Source organism: Monodelphis domestica, chromosome 8 (genome assembly GCF_027887165.1).
Source record: "Monodelphis domestica isolate mMonDom1 chromosome 8, mMonDom1.pri, whole genome shotgun sequence".
In the NCBI taxonomy this organism is placed as follows: domain Eukaryota; kingdom Metazoa; phylum Chordata; class Mammalia; order Didelphimorphia; family Didelphidae; genus Monodelphis; species Monodelphis domestica.
The window spans coordinates 46,607,507-46,628,728 of record NC_077234.1 but is presented as its reverse complement, the minus strand read 5'-3'; the positions used below and the strand labels follow the sequence as shown (position 1 = coordinate 46,628,728).

Here is a 21,222-nt window from a genome sequence, read left to right as displayed (position 1 = left end):
ACTGGTTCACAAGCTCAGTTTCCCTTGTGGTTTCTGCTGAAGTATTAAGTTTCAATAGGAAGTAAAATCTATATTCTAAAAAGTATTATGATTATCTCAATAGATGAAGCAGGTCTGCAGAGTTACTCTCAAGTTTCAGGAGCTATTTCAGTTATAGATACTTCCTAGTGTTGTGCAACACGATGTCTAGACAAAAGAAAGTCCTCGACAGAGAAGATTTTAAAAACAACAAAACGATCTCCCTTTTTTCTGATCCCCATTATTTAAGTCTTCTACTTTTTTTTTTGTCTTGGTGTAGGGGGTGGCTATATGCATGTGAGTCCTATAAGAAAGCAAAAAAGGAGATGATAAGATCTAATCAGTCTATTAGCTGTAGATAATTAGGTTTTATTTTAAGTTTTTAAATTATATTAATTTAATTTTTTATTATATATTGTTATACTTTTAATTTTGATTTTGATTTTTTTTTTTACATTTTAATTCAGTTTTGTTTTCATGCTGCCTTGGCACTATTTGGTTTGCCACCTGCTTTTTCATGTGTCCCCTTGTGTTTCAGCTGCTCAATGAGTTGAGTGTGGTCGAGGCAGAATTGCTTCTGAAGTCCTCCAGCTTGGCAGGAAGTTACACAACAGGCTTGTGCGTGTGCATTGTGGCTGTGCTGAGGCGCTACCATGCCTGCCTCATCCTGAATCCAGACCAGACTGCCCAAGTGTTTGAGGGGTTTGTAGTCCTGGAAGACCATTTCTCTATTTATAATGGACTGATTGGTGGGAAAAGGTGGTGGGGACATCACAGAGATCTTCCTGGGTAATGTTTTATGGACTTTCAGATATAAGTATAGGTATATCACAACTGAAGAACCCTTTAAATTCTCAAGTTTAAGGTTCCAACTATATCATCCTTACTATAATAGAACATGTCAGTTTTCCCAGTTTTTCAAAAAAGTGTCTCTTTTGGAACTCGTGTCAATTTGATGTGTTCTTCCTCTTTTCCAATAGTAGGTGGTTTTTTCCTTTTTTTTAATTTTATTTCAGATTTTTATTTTTCATTCCAAATTTTCTCTCTCCTTCCACTCCCTCTCCCGTCCAATGAGAAGCTAAGAAATATGATGAGCATTATTTGTATGAAATCATGGAGAATGTATTTAGTAGTTACTTTTCAAGAGTAGGATCTAAAGGTCATAACAAGCACACACCCTTTTCTAGCACTTTAACAGTTTATAACCTATCCTTCCCACAAGAACACTGGGATTTACATTTCATGAGTAGTAGAACCTCCAAGTTTACCTACCAGGATGATCATGGAGTATATTCTCCAGATGAAGAGCTTTCAAAGTAAACTATAGGACCATCAGAGAAGGGTCTCCTCTGATTTTCAAGGGACTCATTTGACCAAAGCCTATTATTTGGTTACTTCCCGTATCATGAAAAATTGAAAATTGCCTACTTGGATATATAGGAATTTTCATATATTTTGGTTGTCAAAACTGAAACTGGATAACCAATATTGGTAACCAGATTGAGACATTTTAGTTCCATAGGTTCCAAAAACAGGAGAAAAGAAAATAATCATTTAGTATCTTTTATAAAGAGAGGCCAAAGATGGGTATTTATTTGTTCTTCAGATTTTATTCATCCATTCCTTTTCTTTGTTGGTTTTAAGTCAGACATTGGTAAGATTTGCTCTGAGATAAAAGAATCTTTTTCACAACTTCAATTTCATCATTTAGAGTAAGGATTGCCAAAATTCCCTTAGTAGATTTAGATGTATTTATTCCAGTTCATGAAGATGAGAGAAATTCTAGTTGGCAGAGGACGAGGAAGAGTAAAGGAAAAAAAGAGGAGAAATGGGTACTAGTGTTGTCCTGCCAGCGCTTGATATGGGCGATTGTTAGGGGATCTGGAGAGGAACCATTTCTACCATGCCATTTAACTCAAAAAGAAACTCTGCAGTTGTACTTGAATGAGTTGACCACTTACAAAGCAAATTACATCCTGCTTCCTGACAAAAGGTTTAGTTTCAATAGAATAATGAGGATGAGAATCAACCTGTGACAAGTGAAATCCTGAAGATATATTAAAGAAGAAAGAGAATGATTACTGAAACAAGGTCACCTAGAAGGCAGTGTGGAATGGAATTTGGGGCACAGGATTAATGAAGAATGGAGATACCATTTCTTCTGTGGGCAGGCAGAAGGAGAGATTGGGTGATACTAGTGAGAGATTGTGAAGAATAGAAGAAAAAGCCAAGGGAGCTTGTGTTAGATAGCCTACATCTATCTTCTAACCAAAGTAGGCAGCCAACAGTGAGTTCATGGGAACATATTTTTTCAGCAAAATATTTTATCTCTAGCAGAGCTAGAATACAAGACTGATTGGATTATAGTTTATAGAACTCAAGTGAACAAGTTTTTAGGGTTTATGGTGCAATAGGCTTTTTCAGATGTCTATGAATGAAGAGAAACTTGGGTTTTTTTCACTTTTATCACTTAGTTTCAAGGAATTACAGAAGTCATAGAAAAATGAGCATATCCCGAGTTAAAATGATGACTGGGCTCTTTAGTTATTAGGTGGTGTATTCGTAACAATTCACTATTCTTAAAGAACAGTAAAGAGGAAGTTTCTCAAACTTCTTGGGAACTCATCACGCTGCGTAATGAATTCATATATAACACAACTGAAATTTTTTTTAGTGAAAGTAAATGTTGAGTGGAACTTATGCGAAATTTCATGGCCATCCTGTATGGTTTGCCAGATTTGCAAATCTTTGTTCTGAGTACAGCTTCCCAATTTTATTGTCCTCTCCTTGTTTCATATGCATTAACTACATTGAAGAGGATGGTCCAGATACTCCTTAGTTCTCCCCAATTTTATTTTCTTTATAAATTCTACCATCTTTGTACTTTGCTTTTCCAGTAGTAGACTAGGAAACTGTTTTCATATCTTATTTCAGTATGTCAAGCTTTTTGCTAAGGTAACCAATTTGAGTAATCTAACTTTGAAAATATTTTTTTTCCTTTCTCCCTTACAACACCTCTAGGTTGTGTGGTGTTGTAAAGCATGTGGTCAACCCATCAGAATGTTCCTCCCCAGAAAGATGCATCTTAGCCTACCTCTATGATCTCTATGTGTCATGTAGCCATCTAAGAAGTAAATTTGGAGACCTCTTCAGGTGGGTGTGTGAGAATAATATTTCAATGTCTCTAAGAACTAAGTTGAAAGTCTTTAAAAATACCCAGGAATCAGCTATGTTTCTCAGTAACTAATCAAGAGCTCCTTAAAAACAATTGGGGAACAGCTAAATAGCTCAGTGAATTGAGAGCCAGGCTGAAAGATGAGAAATTCTGGGTTCAAATCTGGCCTCAGACACTTCTATCTGCATGACTGAAAAAGTCTCTTAACCCCCATTGCCTTCCCTTTACTATTCTTCTATCTTAGAACCAGGATTCTAAGACAGATGGTAAAGGTTTACTTATTTTCAAAAAGTCTCCTGTATTTCTGATATTTTAATTAGTTTTTATTTTTGCACCATGAAATTGCCATTAAAATTTTTTTATCCTAATTGATTCTGGGCAGTTGTTTGTTTTAATTAACTATAAACTTTTACATAGCTTTAAAAAAAAACATTCATTAGATTTCCTTTTCTTTAACATTTCTGTTCTTGAGTGAATACTATGTGGAGAGATCACTTCCTCTTCATTTCCTTTTGCAAAAATGGTTTCAATTTTTGCTTAATGATACCAATACCATACTCATCAAAAACAGAAGAAATATTGGTTTTAGGTTCTAGCCTTTTCAGACAGGGCTTGCCTTATTTTGAGGTTAAGGCTGCCTGCCTTCTGGTTCACATTCCTGAGTCCTTTTCACAGATTCTTTCTTCCTCAAATATCCTAACTACACAGTTCCTCAACTTAACCTCCAGGAGCTACACCATCTCTCCCCCTCGACCACACACACAGAAAAAGTGGCTATACCATCTCCCTGCCTCAAATCTCTCCCCACTGCAATCCATCTTCCATCCACCACTGAGATGATTTTCCTACAGGGCAAGTCCAACTCAGTAAATTCCAGTGACTTCCTGTTGCCTCCAGGAACAAATCCAGAATGTTCTGTTTGACAATCAAAGCCCTTAATAACTTGTCCGCCTCCTCCTTTTCTAGGCATCTTACAACCTAATCCCATCTCTTGGCTCTAGACATCTCTGGCTGTCCCCTATGCATGGAACACTTTCCCTTCTTCTCCCCAACTCCTGACTTTTCTGCCTTCCTTTTCATCTTAACTAAAACCTCACCTTCAGCAAGAAGCAACCCCAAACCCTCTCAATTCTAGAACTTTCCCTCTTTTAAATGGCTTCTAATTCCTCCTCTATGTAGCTTGCTTCATACGTATTTGTTTGTATGTTTCAGCCATTAAATTATAAGCTCCTTGCGGGCAGGGACTATCTTCTCCCCTTTTTGTATCTCCAGGGCTGAGGAAAGTTCCCGGCACATAGTAAGCATTAATAAGTTAATTGAGAGAAAGCCTAATGAATCACTTTTTGGAATAAGGTTCACGCACACTGCCTGATAGGGTTTTAGCCTGAAGTTGAATGCATTTAGGAGGGCCCATGAGCTTGGAGTGGGCAAAAATATTTCATAGGTATTTTCACCAATCTCTGAATGAAGTTTAGCATTTTCTTTGGTTATTTAAAAACACTATTCTGAACAGAGGTCCAACTACCAAAGTATATGATACAAAGAGAGAGGTTAAGAATCCTTGAGTTATGGTTGAATATTGTGTCTACCAACTTGATTCCTTTTATCTATAACATTGACTCCTTCTTGATTGCTTTGTGATATGTAACTAAGCTTTGTTATTTCCTTAAACCTCCCCTCACATATCCTGAATTCAATGACCTTCGTACATTTGTATTCATTATTATTAGACTACATCATTATCTGAGACAAATCTGTTAAGCACTTTCTCTGCACACCAAATTAATGAATCACTTCATAAAAATTGCCTGAGGTTTTAGAAAGACTATGCAAATAAACTCTTACCCAGGGATATTAGTAAGAATTTAGAATTGTTCATCTTAATCATAAATGAGGTGGCACAATTCATAGAACGTTGGACTCTAGGAGTCGTGAAGAGCTTAATGTGGAAAAAAATTAAGGCTAAGCAAGGAGGAGAGAAGGAATAAAGAGAAAGAAAGGGGAATGAAAAGAAAGAAATCACTATAACCCTGGAATGGGATGTCAAAGAGACTTCATTTTAGGGTTCTTAGCTAGCTTATTAGAATAAATTAAGAAGTCAGATTAGAGGATGTAAAAGGAACATTTGTAATACCAAGAATATTCTTATTATGTAAGTATTTGATGTCATTCCCCCTCTTAAATTGGTTAAAAAAAAAAGTAAGCAGAGAAACTAAGGAAAGCCAGAAGAATGTTAAAAAAAAATTGATTTCTCTTTTGGAAGGGCAGGAGAAGAACCAAATAATAAGTCAATGTAGAAAGTGAGAATGAAAAAGAGTAATTGTGAAGGAAGGATGACATTATGAAGAGAGAGGTTAAATGGTAGGTAGTAAAGAGATTGATAGCTAATAGCTTTTAAGATTTAGAGAGTTTTTTATTTTTTATTTTTTTTAAAGCCTCACCTTCTGTCTTGGAGTCAATACTATGTATTGGCTCCAAGGCAAAAGAGTGGTAAGGGCTAGACAATGGGGGTCAAGTGACTTGCCCAGGGTCACACAGCTAGGAAGTATCTGAGGTCATATTTGAACCTAGGACTTCCCGTCTCTAGGCCTGGCTCTCAATCCACTGAACTACCCAGCTGCCCCCTGAAGGTTTTTTTTTTTAAGAGTGCTAAGTAAAGGATAATTAGAAAGTCGACTAGAGGACATGGAGAGAATAGAATGAACAGCAAGTGACAGCAGAGGAATAGAAAGGAAAAGGATGGAAGACACACCTCTTGGCCAGATATATCTAATATACTACATGTATGACTTTAAGCTTGGTCCTACAGACACAAACCTAAACTAGAAGCAATCCTTGACCATCAGCTTAATCCTTTCATGAAATATAAGTGTAAACTTCTTTTTTTTTTTTCCTAATGGATGACTGTTTTGACTCCTACTTTTACCTAAAAATGAGCTGTGTTTGGGTAATTGTCCACCATTGCCATCTAGTGGATTTCTATAATTCTCTGTTAATTTAGCCCTTCCATTCCAAGTTCTGGAAATCAGACTGAGTTCTGTGGCTGCTGCCTAATGGGATATGATTCTTATCCATGGGATGAATGGGTACAGACCACATCCCCTTTGCTGAAAAGAAGTAGTTCTCACCAAACCACTTCATCTTACATAACACCAGGCAATTTGTAATAGCTGTAAGATTCAGAAAGTAAATGTCCCTGGGAAATCTAGTCATTGGTCTTTTCTGTTTGAAGATCCAAGAATTCTGTTTGAATTCAAAGAAAAGGCAGTTCACTGACTCACACATGAACTGTTGAAATATTACTGCAGTCCTCAAAGAACCTTTCAGAGTCTGGGGAATACCACTTTAATAGACTGAAGGGGATTTTTTTTTGTATTTTTACATCAAAATATTCACTTCTGACATTCTACTGTCAAATTTTTGCTGACAAAATTACAGGTGGATCTAATCCAGGTCCTTGCACAGTTTGTCTATAAATAGAAGTGTTCCTGAATATTAATTATAGGGAGAGAAAAGAGGAGAGAGGAAAGGAGGGAGAAAGAAGAAAGAGGGGAGGAGAAGGAGCAGAGAGAGGGAGGGAGAAAAGAAGAGGGGAAGGAGAAGGAGCAGAGAGGGGAGGGAAGGAGGGAGAGAGAGAGAAAGAGAGAGAGAGTGTGTTAGTCAGTCAGTCCATCCAGAATCTGCCCCTCACATAGACTAGTGTAAGAGAGAAGTTGCAAAAGAAGAAAAAAATCAGTTCCAGCAATGCAAAGGAATAGGCACATGGGGGAAGGAAGACTCAAGATTCCAGGAAGAAACAGAGGACCTGAGAGGATTCAAAACTGTCAGTTCACTTCTGATCAGCTCTCTCCTGGAGTGGAGGGTCTGAGAGGAGGACCTCTGAGACAGAGGATCCCTCTGGACATTGACTCCCTTCCAGTGAACCCCAAAAATCTCTTTGGTTACAATGGAAGACAAAAGTAGATTGGGACTTTATAGAAAGCTGTCTACTGAGAAGATTTCTCTTTCCCAAATTGTCCTGAACTTCAACTCATAGCCAGATTAACTTAAGAGGAAGGACAAACCCAACAACTGACCAAAGGAGGATCAGGCAGAAAGTCTGAACCCCTCGGGATTTAGGGGAGAGGTCAGTTGCTAATCTATAGGGATTTCTATCTCCCATTTTCCTCAACCAAACACCCTCATCCTCCCTTCCTTGTGTGTCCTCAAGAATAAAATGTTACCCTTTAGATCAGGTATGCCTGCTTTCTGATATCAAAGGAGGAGACTGTTTGCAGGGAATCATATCACTTCCCCAAAGGAAGAATAGTTTGAGACCAGAGCTAAGGAGTGAACTAGGTATCAAGGGGGGAAGGTGGTAATTGGGATATTGGCAGCATCCAGAGGCAGGAAGTTTACCCTGTCTCTCAACAACAGCTAAGAGCAAGAAGGGAGGCAGTGAGTCATTTCTCTAAGACTTTCTCCTCCAGTCCTTAACCTCCACCTCCCAAACCCAATCTCTGAGGAGACATATTCTGTCCCTCAGGAAGACAAATAGTGCTATCTTCCCCAAGGGGAAGAGAGGGGAGGATCAATCTCTTCCCACTCTCCATTTCTTCAGTTCTCTCACCCTCTCTCTCCAGTTCCCCAGAGAGAGAGAGAGAGAGAGAGAGAGAGAGAGAGTGAGAGAGACAGAGAGACAGAGAGAGAGAGAGACAGAGAGAGAGAGAGAGTGAGAGTGTGTGTGTATGTGTGTGACCTCCTTCTGGTCATATATTACACTCGTTTTATAATTATGAATAAATAATATAACCTCTCCTTACTAGTAGGTAGCTTTCTAAGATTATTAGCTATAATTAGCAGTTCTACTATGCATCAGTGCATCAGATTTTTCCATACTAAAAGCTCCCTACATTGATGAAATCATGGGTCCTGTGAATGAGGGGCATACATTTGGACATGGAAAGGACCGTAGAGGTCATCTAGTCCATTCTCCTTTATTTTACTAACTAAAGATAGGTGACTTGCCCAAGGTCATATAACAGCTAGGATTTTAATCTAGTGCCTCTGAATCAAAATCCACAGTACTACATTGTCTCCCCTAACAGCAACAATCATCATAATAAGAAATGTTCTATTGGTACCACAAAGACCTGAGTTCAACTCCCCCCGCCCCAAACATATGTGTTAACCAACCTAAATCACTCAGTCTCTTATTAGTCTAAACCAGAGTTGTCACACAAACATCTCACAGCACCCGAATGGGACCTCAAATTAATTAAGTGTAACTGAAAAATATTTGATAAAATAAATAAAAATTCCAAACATTACATTTTAAAACTAAATCAAAATGCAGCCTATAGGGATCATTATGGGATTCGTGGTGCCTATTTCTGTTTGAATTTGATAATACTGCTTGAAAGGACTCTGGGAAAGATTTCAGAGAAAGCACTGACCTGCATTGGTAAAGGGGCTTTGCTCATTTGGGAGTTCCATATACCCATTAAGTCACAGGTCTATCCAGTAATACAAATTATGGTAAATAAAGGTATTTTTGTTTATAGCCATAATATAATATTATTAGTAGAATATAAATTACTCCTTTAAAGTAATATACAATTTTTTAATCCTGTTATTCAGTTCTCCCTTTAGTGAAACAACCTTTTGACTTTACCTGGATTTATTTTTTTTTATAACTTCTGTTGTTTTTTTTTTATTTTAAATCTTCAGTAGTGCCTGTTCAAAAGTAAAGCAAACTATCTACAGTAATGTGCAGCCTTCAAACTCCAACTTATTGTGGGACCCTGAATTTATGTTGGATTTTATCGAGAACCCCTCTGCTCACAATGTCAATTATTCCATGCTTGGCAAGATACTCAGTGACAATGCGGCTAACCGCTATAGCTTCGTGTGTAATGCACTCATGAATGTATGTATGGGGCATCAGGATGCGGAGAGGTAAGATGATTTCTCTTGGTAAATCGTCACTTGTTGTTTACTTGTTTTCAGTTGTGTCCACCTCTTCGTTGACCCCATTTGGGTTTTTTCTTGGCAAAGATGCTGCGGTGGTTTGCTATTTCCTTGTTCAGCTCATTTTACAGATGAGGAAATGCAGGATTAAACAACTTGGACAGAGTCACACAGCTAGCAAAGCCAGATTTGAACTCAGGAAGATGAGTTCCTGACTCCAAACCCAGCACTATGTCCACTGAACCACCCAGCTACCCTCATCACTCATTAAAGCATTGGTATTTCCTGAGTATCTACTGTCTGCCCAGCCTGGTGCCAAATTCCTTATTGTAGATAGTGAAGGTGTTAAGAAGAAATGAAAGAAGTTTGATGATTATTTAGGCTTTTCCGTTTTTCCTATCTCCATCTTTATTCTACTTGATGCTCTATAATTCTTTCTTTAATATGAAAACACTTTTCTTCATGTTCTCTCCTTACATAAAGAATTGACCTCTGGTCTATGCCATAACTGGTCATTCTAAGCAAATCCGGATGACAAATATATAATGTACAGATTTATAACCATAAAAGTTACAAACATAGAAGCAGACATGAACTCTATGCATTTGCAATATTTTTATCTCATTTGAACTAAGAAATTATTGTTTTTGTTTTTTGTTGACTTTATTTGATCTTGTTTCTTTAAAACTACGTGAAAGTAGAAACAAAGCTGGATATTTTAATGACTGACTAATGAAATACTAATTTAATAATTGACTAATCATTAAATACCAATGATTAATATTAATAATAATTCATAAAACTCAAGTTAACAAGAATGTATTAAGCTTCTATTATACACCAAGCCTTGGACTTTCCCCTTCAATACTGTTGTTTACAATTGTCCTCCTTATTTAAAATTATTGGCTAGCAGAAAGAATTTGAGTCATTATGTTCTAGCTCTAATTTGGGGTTAAATTGTTTGACAAGTGCTAGAGAATCCTTTGAAATCATCTCTTATTGGGTAACTAGAAAGCTCAGTAACAGTCGTCTAATTGTAGCCACTGAGAGTATTTTACAGATTGCGGGGAAAAAAGGATTTTTTGTCATGGGGTGAACCATTTAAATTGCATAACTTGTCTACCAGTTTTTAAAAGATTTTTTACACTTAGCTGGTTAAGTCCCCTTTTAACCCTGAGGAATATGATCTCTGGAGTCAAGGTTTAACCTTTCAGCCTGTCAGATGATGGAACTTGGCAGCCCATTAACTGTGTGTGTGTGTGAATGAATGCTTTCCCTTTGTGTAACCAGACTGTCTACCTTGTGTTTTCTTTCTTCTAGAATTAATGACATTGCCAACCTTTGTGCTGAGCTGACGGCTTGCTGTACTGTTCTCAGTTCTGAATGGTTAGGCGTCCTCAAGGCCCTTTGCTGCTCTTCTAATCATGTTTGGGGCTTCAATGATCTACTTTGCAGTGTAGATGTAAGTTTTCTATTTTACTCTTTTTTAAAAAAAGTGAATTTTTAGCAATATTTAGTTCTTTTTCTGATCAACTCTTAACTTTGCTATTACAATAATTTTTATCTTAGTCAAAGCACAAACTATAAGATAAAGATCTGGTTTAAGTCACAAAGAACAGAGGGAGCTAGGTGGCACAGTGGTCCTTAGGTGAAGAACATGCATCTTCCTGAGTTCAAATCTGGCCTCAGACATTTAATAACTGTGTGACCCTAGGCAGGTCACTTCACCCTGTTTGCCTCAGTTTCATCTGTCAGATGAACTAGAGAAAGAAGTGGCAAGCTACTCTAATATATCTTTGCCAAGAGAATCCAAAATGGGGTCACATAAGAATCAGACACGACTGAACAACAACAGGGTTCTATGCTGGGTGCTGGGTATACAAAAAAATCTGCTACTACCTAAAAGGAACTCGAAGTCTAATGGAAGAGACAACAAGTGAACAAATAATAGGCAAACTAGCTTTGTCTCATCGTATTTATTTGATGGAAACGAAATAATTAAAAAGCAAAAGCACCAGGATTAAAAGAGGTTTTACCCTCATTTACAATGAGTAAGGCATAGAAACTACTTTTTCAGTATTCCCCCCCCCTTTCTGCAGAACACCCTACATTAACTCAGAATGTAGAATGTAAAAAAAAAACACAAATGACTTTAATTATATGAATAAAATTGTTTTTAAGCCAAATAAAACTGGCATATTAAAGAATTATCTGTAAGAGACTACGTTCCCTAAAAACTTAATTCTGTATCCTAATTAACACTTATTATGATGATTAGAGATGACGACGACAACAACAATCATCAAAATAATAGTTACTGTTTTTATAGTGGAGCCAGGCACCGTGGCACACACTTTAGTTTTGTTCATTGGGGAGGCTGACATTAATGGATGATTTAAGCTCAAAGTACAGAGCTGCAGGGAGCTAAGCTGACTAAGTGTGACATCAAGATGGCAAGCCCTAGGGAGTGGTTGGCCATCAAGCTACCAAAGGAGGGTTGACCCAGCCCATGTTGGAAACAAAGCAGGTCAACGGCTCCCATGCTGATGAGTATAATGAGTGGCCACCATACTTCCAACCAGGGCAAGATCGAGAGACCTACTTCCCAAAACCAAAAGTGAACAAAATAAAGCACTTATAAAAGGCTTTAAGGGTTCTCAAGGCACCTCAGGTATATAACCTCACTTGAGAGAGTGCATTGCCTCAATATGACCTTTCATTTATTAATTTTATCTAAATTCTTGTTCAACACATTTATGTTTTTCTTCATGTGTGATTTAGTACTGGGTTATACTTTGCAGAGCAGTGTTCTGGGATAGTTTAAAACTCAATTTTCGCATCTTCAAGAACTGGACATTTTTCCTTATTTTAGTTAATGACTTGTGTATTCACTCTATCTCTGCCTCCATCATATTCTTATAGACTATAGCCAACATATTTACCAACTTTTACCACTGAGAAGAACTTTAATTTTTCTTATATGAAAAGCCTTCCTTTCCTTTCCCTTCATGGTTTCAGCTAACTTTCAAATTTTCCTGGATCTTTTATGTCTTGTTTGAGGTGTCTGTTTTTCTCTAACCTTTCTTTTATGTCTTTATTCATGATAAAATAGTATTCTTTAATTCCATGGAATTCTCTTGGAAAATCAGATTATTTTTTCATTAGTAAAGTATCTTGTAGTATTAAACCTCATAAAAGATTGATTCTCAGGGCAAATAGGTGACTCGGCAGATAGAGAGCCAGGCCTGGAGATGGGAAGCCCTGGGTTCAAATATGGCCTCAGATAACTTTCTAGTTATGTGACCTTGGACAAGTTGCTTAATCCCATACCATATTTCTGTCTTGGAACTGATACTTATTGTAAATTCTAAGACAGAAGGTAAGAGTGTTATAGAAGGAAGGAAGGAGCTAGGGAGGGAGGGAGGGAAGGAAGGGAAAGAAAGAGAGGAAGGAAGAAAGGAAAGAAGGGAAAGAGAGAAAGGAAGGAAGGAAGAAAAAGAAAGGAAGGAAGAAAGGAAAGAAAGGCTCTCTGAAAGTCCTTTGTTTATTTGTATATTTGTCTTTGTATCCACAACCCAAAGCCCAATTGCTTGGCATTTAGTGAGTACTCAATAAATCCTTAGTAAATTGAATTGATTGCAGTGGTTATGTTGATTAACCATTATCATCTTTCTACCTGAGACTCAAAAAATTGCTCAGAGGATAAAACAGACCAACCTCCCTCTTAAATTTCATTAAGGACTCGAGGGAGATACAAGAATAGCACATAATAATCACTTAAAATAGAATATCCAGTATAATAATTGCAGGCAGATAGAGGTTAGCCAGTAGATCTGATAATAATCTTACCTGTGACTAAACAGTTAGTAAAACAGGTCAATATTCTCCCCTGTGTTGTTGTTTTTTTTTTCCTTGAAGGTCAGTGACCTCTCATTCCATGATTCACTGGCCACCTTCATTGCAATTCTGATAGCCCGGCAATGTTTTTCCCTCGAGGATGTCGTCCAGCATGTGGCACTTCCTTCTCTGTTAGCAGCAGGTAGGAAAATAATGAGAAAACCTTGCAAACCTCTGTTCTTTCCTACCAGCATATTTTCTGGTTGTTAGAAGATGGCATCAAGGTTCAGAAGGTGGTTTTGCACTTTTTGGGTTTGTGTAAAGCATAGACCTCATTCAAAACGTTCCAGGAATTCTTGTCTCCAGGACAAATTTGTTTGCCAGGGTGATGGTACAGTGGACAGTCTACGTCATCCCCAGAGTGGGCAGCCAGTGCCCTTGAACAACAGCTCAGAGTGGCCAAATCCCCAGGATTGGTGGGGGAGGAGGGACACAGGCCCCATGAAAAGGGTGATATGGTGATGAACCCTAAAGATGGTCAGAGGTGTGGTATGCCATATATTGTGGACCCTGAGAAGATGGCATCCCTTCCTTTGCTCCTTGTCAGCAGCCTGGGACAAAACCACCGCCACCTTGCCTTCACCTAAGAAAACAGTCTGATAATACTCACTTGGGTTTTAATAGAGTTGCCCTCTTCCTTTTAGTCTTTAAAGACTATTGGATGACGATCCAATTTTGAGAATTTTTAAAAAGCAAACACGTGTTAAATCCATAATTTAAGGAAGGCCAAAGGTTTCTAAAGTTTTCTCTGTGGGGTTCATGAACTTTTTTCATGTTAATATTTTGATAATTAATTCAATGTAACTGGTTTGCTTTGTAATCCTATGCATTTTATTTTATGAATTTATAAATATTTCCCTGAGGAAGTCTCCATAGGCTTCCTATAGACCGCCAGGAATCCAAGCCACATAAAAAACTAAGAATCCCTGATTGAGATGAATTTTTCTTATAAAAGTTTCTCACTTAAACAAGGATCTAAGTTAAAAACAAAAGAAATTGTACTTTTTCAAATAATATGCGAGAAACTTGGTACTATGGTCTTTTTTCTTCTTTCACCTTTAGCTTGTGGAGATCCGGATGCTGAACCTGGAGCGAGAATGACATGCCGACTCCTTCTTCATCTCTTCCGAACCCCGCAGGTCTGTTTGTTACCTCAAGCGACAGGTAAGTCGGCAGCTGAAAACCACCTAGTGAACTCTTTCACTTTGGTGTCAAGCTCCAAAAGTTGCCCAGTAGACTGACTGCCTCCTCTTTCCTTTTGGTATTTTAGTGGGTTTCCTCAAGGGTTGATTGAGCTAAGAGATAACTGATATGGAAGTTGGAAGCATCTTTCATTAAAGTAATAAGCAGGCTCTATTGAGAAATGCAAATAAAGAATTAATGAACAATAAAAATACCTCAACTCCTGGTAAAGCACTGTTGGTGGGCAGTGGGCTCCCATACAATGAGGTATTTTTTTTTTTTCGGTTATGGACTAAAACCCTAGCATAACCTTTTTTTCAGTTTTCTTTTTGGTAAGGGAAAATCCCAGAACAAGACTTCTTGAGGGCATAAGGGAAGTGGGTTGGAATTCTCTTTCCACTGTATTTTTTTTAAGTCTTGCTTAAGTATTTATTTATGAGATGCGGTATATTCAGCACATCCAAGTATGGCAGTCTAGGAAGTGTTATTTGTAGTAGGCGAGACAAGGACCCACCCAAAGTAGTAGTCAAAGCTGAAAGATTTCTATTTCTGAAGTCACCGTGATGTTTCTGATGACCCAATGAAGTGCTACATGGCCATAAACCCTGCAGGCTTGCTAATGTCCTTTAAATTCTCCAGATCCTCAGTTGAAATGACTTGCATACGCTCTAGTGTTACAATGTACGGTTAATTGTGTGGAGATAATATTATTGATGCTGTCCATGGTTCACTGTCCCCTCCTAGGGAAGCCTTTCCCTGGAATTCGTTCTTCCTGTGATCGCCACCTTTTAGCTGCCGCTCACAACAGTATAGAAGTGGGAGCTGTCTTTGCTGTCTTAAAAGCAATTCTCATGCTTGGTAAGATCATTCAAAGACTACGCTTTTCGGTTAAATGCCCAAACCGCGGAAGGATTGTTGATAGCCTGGACGTTGTTTGCACGAAAGGCTGAACGCTGTTTGTGATCTTATGGAAGCCATGTGCTCGTTGCGGGGTGCTGGTGACCGATCCAAAGACAAAGCGATTGCCCAGGGTGGCTCCCCATGGAAACCTGGTTTTTTGTTGTTGTTTTTTTTTCCTGTGGCATTTTTAATTGCAGGATATTTCATCCAGAGATGTAAACTGAATCTTCAGACCAATGTTGGTTCTGTGTTTGTAATGTTGGCAAAAGCGTCACTCTAGAGAAATAACTTGTGTGCCAGAGGGGGAAGGCAAGCAGGGATCTAAACATCAGTCTTTGCTTTTGCAGACTGTTTGGCACCAAGTGGCTCCATTTCAGCCAGATTAGAGCCCTGAGCTGGAAGGCAGGAATCCCTTCTGTGTCTGAATGAGTGGCCCTGGGCAAGTTAACCTTTTATGCTTCAGCTTCTTCAAGAGTAAAGTCATGGTAGTGGACATTAGAGGAAGAAGAAGAAGGCGAGGAATTATGTCTCAGGATTAGAGTCGAATCATGGGGTGCTTTAAGCCTTAATTATATAAAGCCTATACTATTTCTCGGTGCCCTTAGAGAGAATTAGAATAGTGCTAGTACTATTTTCTGTCTGAGGTCTAATGCCCCGAGATGATTTTATATTGTTAACTGCCAATGTGCCAGAAAAGTCAGAGGAGGGAAGTAAACTTTCTTTCCTCCACTTCATTCTGCCCTTCCTGGTGGGGAAGCTTTCTTTGTGTTACAGAGTTCTTTGGCAATCTGGTATGGTCTACAGGTTCCTTCTGAGAATAATGCATTCCAAAACATAAAGTAAAATACGTACGATGACAAAGGAAGTAAAGATGTTGAAATACAGTTACAAATTTGTTTAAAGCTCAGGGTGAGAATTTTTGACCTAGGCTAAGACCTTAAGTGTTTTAGCCAACATGAGTAAGCTAACCGTATTGCCCATTTTGAATAGAAACTTCTCAAAAATGTACCCATTGAGTCTTACCTTCATTGACATTAGAATAGGCTTAGTACCATCCTTGAGTTTTTTTTTTGGCTTTTAAATTTAGAAATTTATTCTGTTTAATCCACAAGCTTTATATAGCTTTATTTAAAAAACAAAAACAAAAAACAAAAAAGACCAAAAAAAAACAAAAATAAAATAAAACAATAAAAACATGACAATATCCAAAATCGAGACCCTTCCATGTTTCAAAAGCAAGAGCTCTGAAAGTTCAGTCTATCAACTGGAAGAACCCTAACAAGACAAGAATTATGAATGGGGCAATGATGTCATTTCACAAATACAATTTTATGTAACCATCCTTGAAACAGGATGCTGTTAAATAGATATTGTTTGACAATGAAAATAAGAAATTATAACTATATAAAATGAGTTACCAAAAAACAAACTTTGGAAATTATTTTTATAAACTAAAAAAAAAATTATAGAAATTACCCCTTGTGGTGTTCCTGAACTTAGAACAAGAAAAAAAGATACTGAGAAACATAGAGAATTTCACTTATCTTTCAGTGAGTACTTTGAACATGTGGACAGATACAGGGGGAAATTTAGTCAGGGTAAAAAATAAAGTATATCAATAAAATTTTATTTTAAAAAAGATACAGAGAAACATGGAGAACTTCACTTACCTGCCCTTCCTTAGTATTTAGGACATAGAGAGGAATTTTTTTTTTTAATTTCTATCCTAAAAGAAGACATCGTGCCAGATAGCCATTAAGAAAGCTTTAATTTCAATGCAGATTTTACTCCAGGGAATCTTCCCAATCAGTGCCAAATAAAAGAATTTCATAAAAAGTATCCCCTAGTTCCCAGAATTTTAGACATGATTTAGATCCCAGCTCACTTATGTTAACCTTCTACGTCTTTTAATACCCATTCATATCTTGCTGATTTCTTCTTGCCTCTAAGTAACCAGCAACCTTTTTTTCATAATATAAGTCAGTTTAATTTTGATTTTCTTGACCTTCAAAACCAACGACTGAAAGTTTCCAGAAGCATATGGTGACGTATAAGCCATATGAACCAGAAACAGCAATATAGTGAATCGAGTATTATTAATCTTGAATATTCACACATATGAATTTTTTTGTTTTTCAAGGAATTAGCATGACCCCTTGAGAAGCTGTTATATAAAACCTCAGACGATTGAATATATACATAAACATACATGTCTATATGCTTATTCAGTTTTATAGAGAAATATGAATGTCCGTGCATATGTATTTTATTTGTATTGACCTTTTTGGTCACACAAAAAAAAAAAAACCCTTATCAGACTCCACAATCCCCATCATCCAATATCCCTTCTCCCTTTGCCTCCTCTTCATCTCCTCTTTCCGTTCAAACTTGTCACTTTCCAGTTACTGATGATCTATTCATTGCAAATCCATTGACTTTCTTAATCCTCATCTCCAGCAACTGATATTCATCTACTCTTTCTCAATACTTTTCTCTTATTTTTTTAGATATGTTGCTTTCTTTTGGTCCTCTTCCTACCTCTCTGACCACTCCTCACTCTTCTTTGCTGGACCATCTTTCATATTCCATCTCCTAAAACTGGATGTATCTCAAGACTCTTATGTTTCTATATTTTATATCTGGGTGGGTGACCTCTAGTACTCTTGGATTCATTTATCAACACAAATTACTCACTTAATGGCACCTTCTGAAATAGGACCTGCCCTACTTCACCATTAATTAACGTCTTCCTATTTTATACTCACATGCATATATTTTGCCTTTGTATCCTCCTCATTCATCACAGTGCCTGGCATTGGTGTTCAATAAATGTTTATTAATTTATATATCAACCCACAGGCATTAGATATCCCCCTGTAGAATATGTCTAATTTCATGCTCCTGATGTCCCATTCTTTAATCACAGTTACTTGTACCTAGAAAAAAAAATCCCCCTATAACATACCAGGCAAGTGATCTCTCAACTTTTTTTGGAAGACTTCAAGAAGAAGTACCCCCACTACCTTCTAAGGCATCCCATTTGACTTATGGTTAGATCTAATTTTCAAAGATTATTTCTTTTATTATGTTCTTCCATCATTAGATTGCAAGCCTCCTCAAGGACATCGACTATACTTTTTTTATTTGTATCCCCAGCATCTAACACAGTACTTGGAACATAATAGGCATTTAATAAATATTTATCGACTATTTACTGAATACTGACTTATTACATGAAGTCTAAACTTGTTTTTTTCATTTTATCCATTACTGCCACCTCTTCCCTAGAGGGAGCCAAACAAAGCAAGACAGATCATCCTTCCATATGAAAGTTCTTTAGATATATGAAGACCCATCCCTCCTGATCTTCTCCTCTCTAGACCAAACATCTTCAGCTTCTTCAATAGATTCATATATGACATGATTTTGATTCCTTCCACCATCTCTAATAGAAGCCATGTTTCTGAAGGCTCTCTCCCGCGTGGGTTAAACCAGCTTTTTCTAGGACTCTACAACAATATACAGGGTATTTTAGTTTATTTTGATTTTTTTAATTGGCCCAGAACACTAACGTTCAAATCAAAGATGTATCTTCCTGATGACCTAAGAACAAAAGCCAGGGCAAGAAGAGTCACAGTTTCCCATCTTGGGCTTCTGTTTGGAGGACCAACATTGCCAAAACTTAGTAAGAGAAAATATTTCCAATAGAATTAGGACAGCATTCTTGATGAACACCCTTTCAATGCTATGATTCAATAAAAGTCCTGTTGTTAACCAACAGATGATCCATGAGTTTCTTGATTCATTATGATCCTTAAGTCTAAAGCACAAGACCAACCTAAGATGGACCTGGCCTCTCACACTGATATTCAGTTTGTTCTACTTGACTCCACAGGGCAGATTAAGGATTAATAAATACAAGTCAAAAAGGACAACAATTAGAGCTATCCAAAAATGGAATGGGATACTTTGAGAAGTTGTAGGTTCCCTCTTGTTTCAGGCATTCAGGCAAAAAATGAGTGGACACTGCTTGGGTATGTTGTAGAGGGATCCTTTTTTTTTCTTTTGGAGGCTTAGGTTATACTAGATCTTCTCTGAGGTCTCTTCTGTGATTCTCTGATCCTTGTTTGCCCTTTGATAAATAGTCTTCACATCCGCAATGTCCTTTCTAAAACATGAATGTGGTATCCCAGATGTATTCTGAAAAAGGGGGTTGGCATTTTTAAAAGATAGCATCAGTAGAAACATGCCATAGCATTTGGTTCTCGATGCATGGAATAGTCTAGATAATACCAAAAAGTGTTATCTTTCTATACAGAATGTGTTGTTCGGCCAACCTGGGCTGGGAGAAACATACTTCTCTCCCAAGACTCCCAACAATGACAGTAGAACATCTGACCAAGTACAGAGCTTTTTTTAAAAAAGAATAAAAACCTCTGGGTGGCCAGAACATACAGTGTCATCTCTCTTTAAGGTATTTGGTTTGAAAACATCATGAGATTTAAATGTCCAATTCAAGTCTTCCTCCTGAGCTTCTGTCTGGCATCATCTACTGCCTTGGCAATCCAGTGAAGCCTATGAAACCTTCCTCAACATAACACATTTCAAAACAAAGAAAACCAATTATATCTTAATACAAGCCTCATTATACTTTTTAGAGCTATCCAAAACTATAATGGGCTACTTTGAGAAATAATGAGTTTCTTCTTGTTTAAGATCTTCAAGAAAGACCTCCACACCATCTGGATACCCCATCAGTGTTTCAGGGTCAATTTGTCCACAACAGAACTCGTTATGTTCCCCTATTTATGTGAGAGGCATCTTTATTCTTCCATTCAGTCATGTTTTCAACCTGGTGTCTTTGGAAATTCACTATCTCCTTTGATATCAACTAAGTTGCCAGGTCTTATCAACAACATCTTACTTCCATCTTGCTACTCATACGACCCCCACCATAATTCATTCCTATATCATTTTCTCCCTTGGGCTACTACAGCAGCATCCAATAGGACTCCCTCCTGCCATCTCAGCCCTCTTCCATCCATCTTTTGCACCACCATGAAGGCAGTCTTCCTAGTTCACAAGCCTCTGTTAGTCCTCTGCTCAAAAGTTTTCAGGAACTGCCTATTTCCTGTAGGAGAGAATTCAAGCTTCTTATGTTCCCTGTCTGTCTCCTTCCTTCTACCTTTTCAGACTTCTTGTAGAGTATTTATTTCCCCTTCAGATGCTCTTACATATAAGCCAAAGCAGCCTACCTGCTGTTTGCTAAATGGAGCATACCCTCTTCTGCTTCCGTGCCTCACTAGCTGCCTCCTTTCATGCTTGGCACACACTCCCTCATCACTTTAGCCTCTGAGAATCCCTAGCTTCTTTCACAGCTCAGTTCGTGTCCCATATCCTTTGATGAGAGGTCTTTCCTTGTCCCGTTAGTTAGTGATCCCTTGCCCCCCCCCCAAAGAGATATGAGAGACAAAGAGACAGAGGGAGAGAGAGAGTTGTTTAAATGTTGTATTGCTCTTATACTGCAAAGACTACTTTCTTTTTCATTATTTGAACCCTTAGCAACTAACATAATCATGCCTTCCATGTGGAAGGTGGTTAACAAATACTCAACTGATTTGAAGAACACAAGACTGGGGGTCATTGGGGGCAATTTGAACTTACTGTAAAACTGCTAATGTACACCCCCACCTCCAGCTTTAGTAAGTAAATGTATGCTTAGTAATCCTGATCTGCTTATGGCTTCTAGCAGGGGTATTAGATGTGATTGGCAGCAGGATTTTGTCATCCTATTCAGGGCTTGCCGTTGCTCAGAAATGTTAAGCTGCTTTTGCTAGTAGATTACCTTGAAGCTCTTGACTTGTGAATAAAAAAAAATTAAATTACAGAATCCCTGCAGCCATTGTAGAATTCTTGCCACCCATTCAAATAAGTGACTTAAGTTTGTCAATGGTCAATTCTGTTCTGTTATGATCAAAAGAAATTTTCATATTTCAAGTTCTCCTGAAATGTGTGCCAACATCTGGGCAAGGCTGGCAAAAAGTATTCTCTCCTTTGCCCCTTTCCACCAAGTAAGAGGCAAGAGTGGTCACAGAGCTCCA

General features: G+C 37.8%; 2 protein-coding genes across 2 annotated transcripts in view; one reads left to right on the top strand and one right to left on the bottom strand.

Moving 5' to 3' along the window:
• Positions 1-21,222, top strand: part of MED12L (mediator complex subunit 12L) — a 625,295-nt gene that overhangs the window by 542,488 nt on the left and 61,585 nt on the right. Inside the window, 7 exon segments of the mRNA XM_056807762.1 lie at positions 557-720; positions 3,040-3,171; positions 8,903-9,130; positions 10,463-10,604; positions 13,061-13,181; positions 14,102-14,203; positions 14,966-15,079. Coding sequence (XP_056663740.1) covers positions 557-720; positions 3,040-3,171; positions 8,903-9,130; positions 10,463-10,604; positions 13,061-13,181; positions 14,102-14,203; positions 14,966-15,079 — 1,003 coding nt within the window.
• Positions 1-21,222, bottom strand: part of P2RY12 (purinergic receptor P2Y12) — a 61,440-nt gene that overhangs the window by 24,065 nt on the left and 16,153 nt on the right. The window lies entirely within an intron of this gene.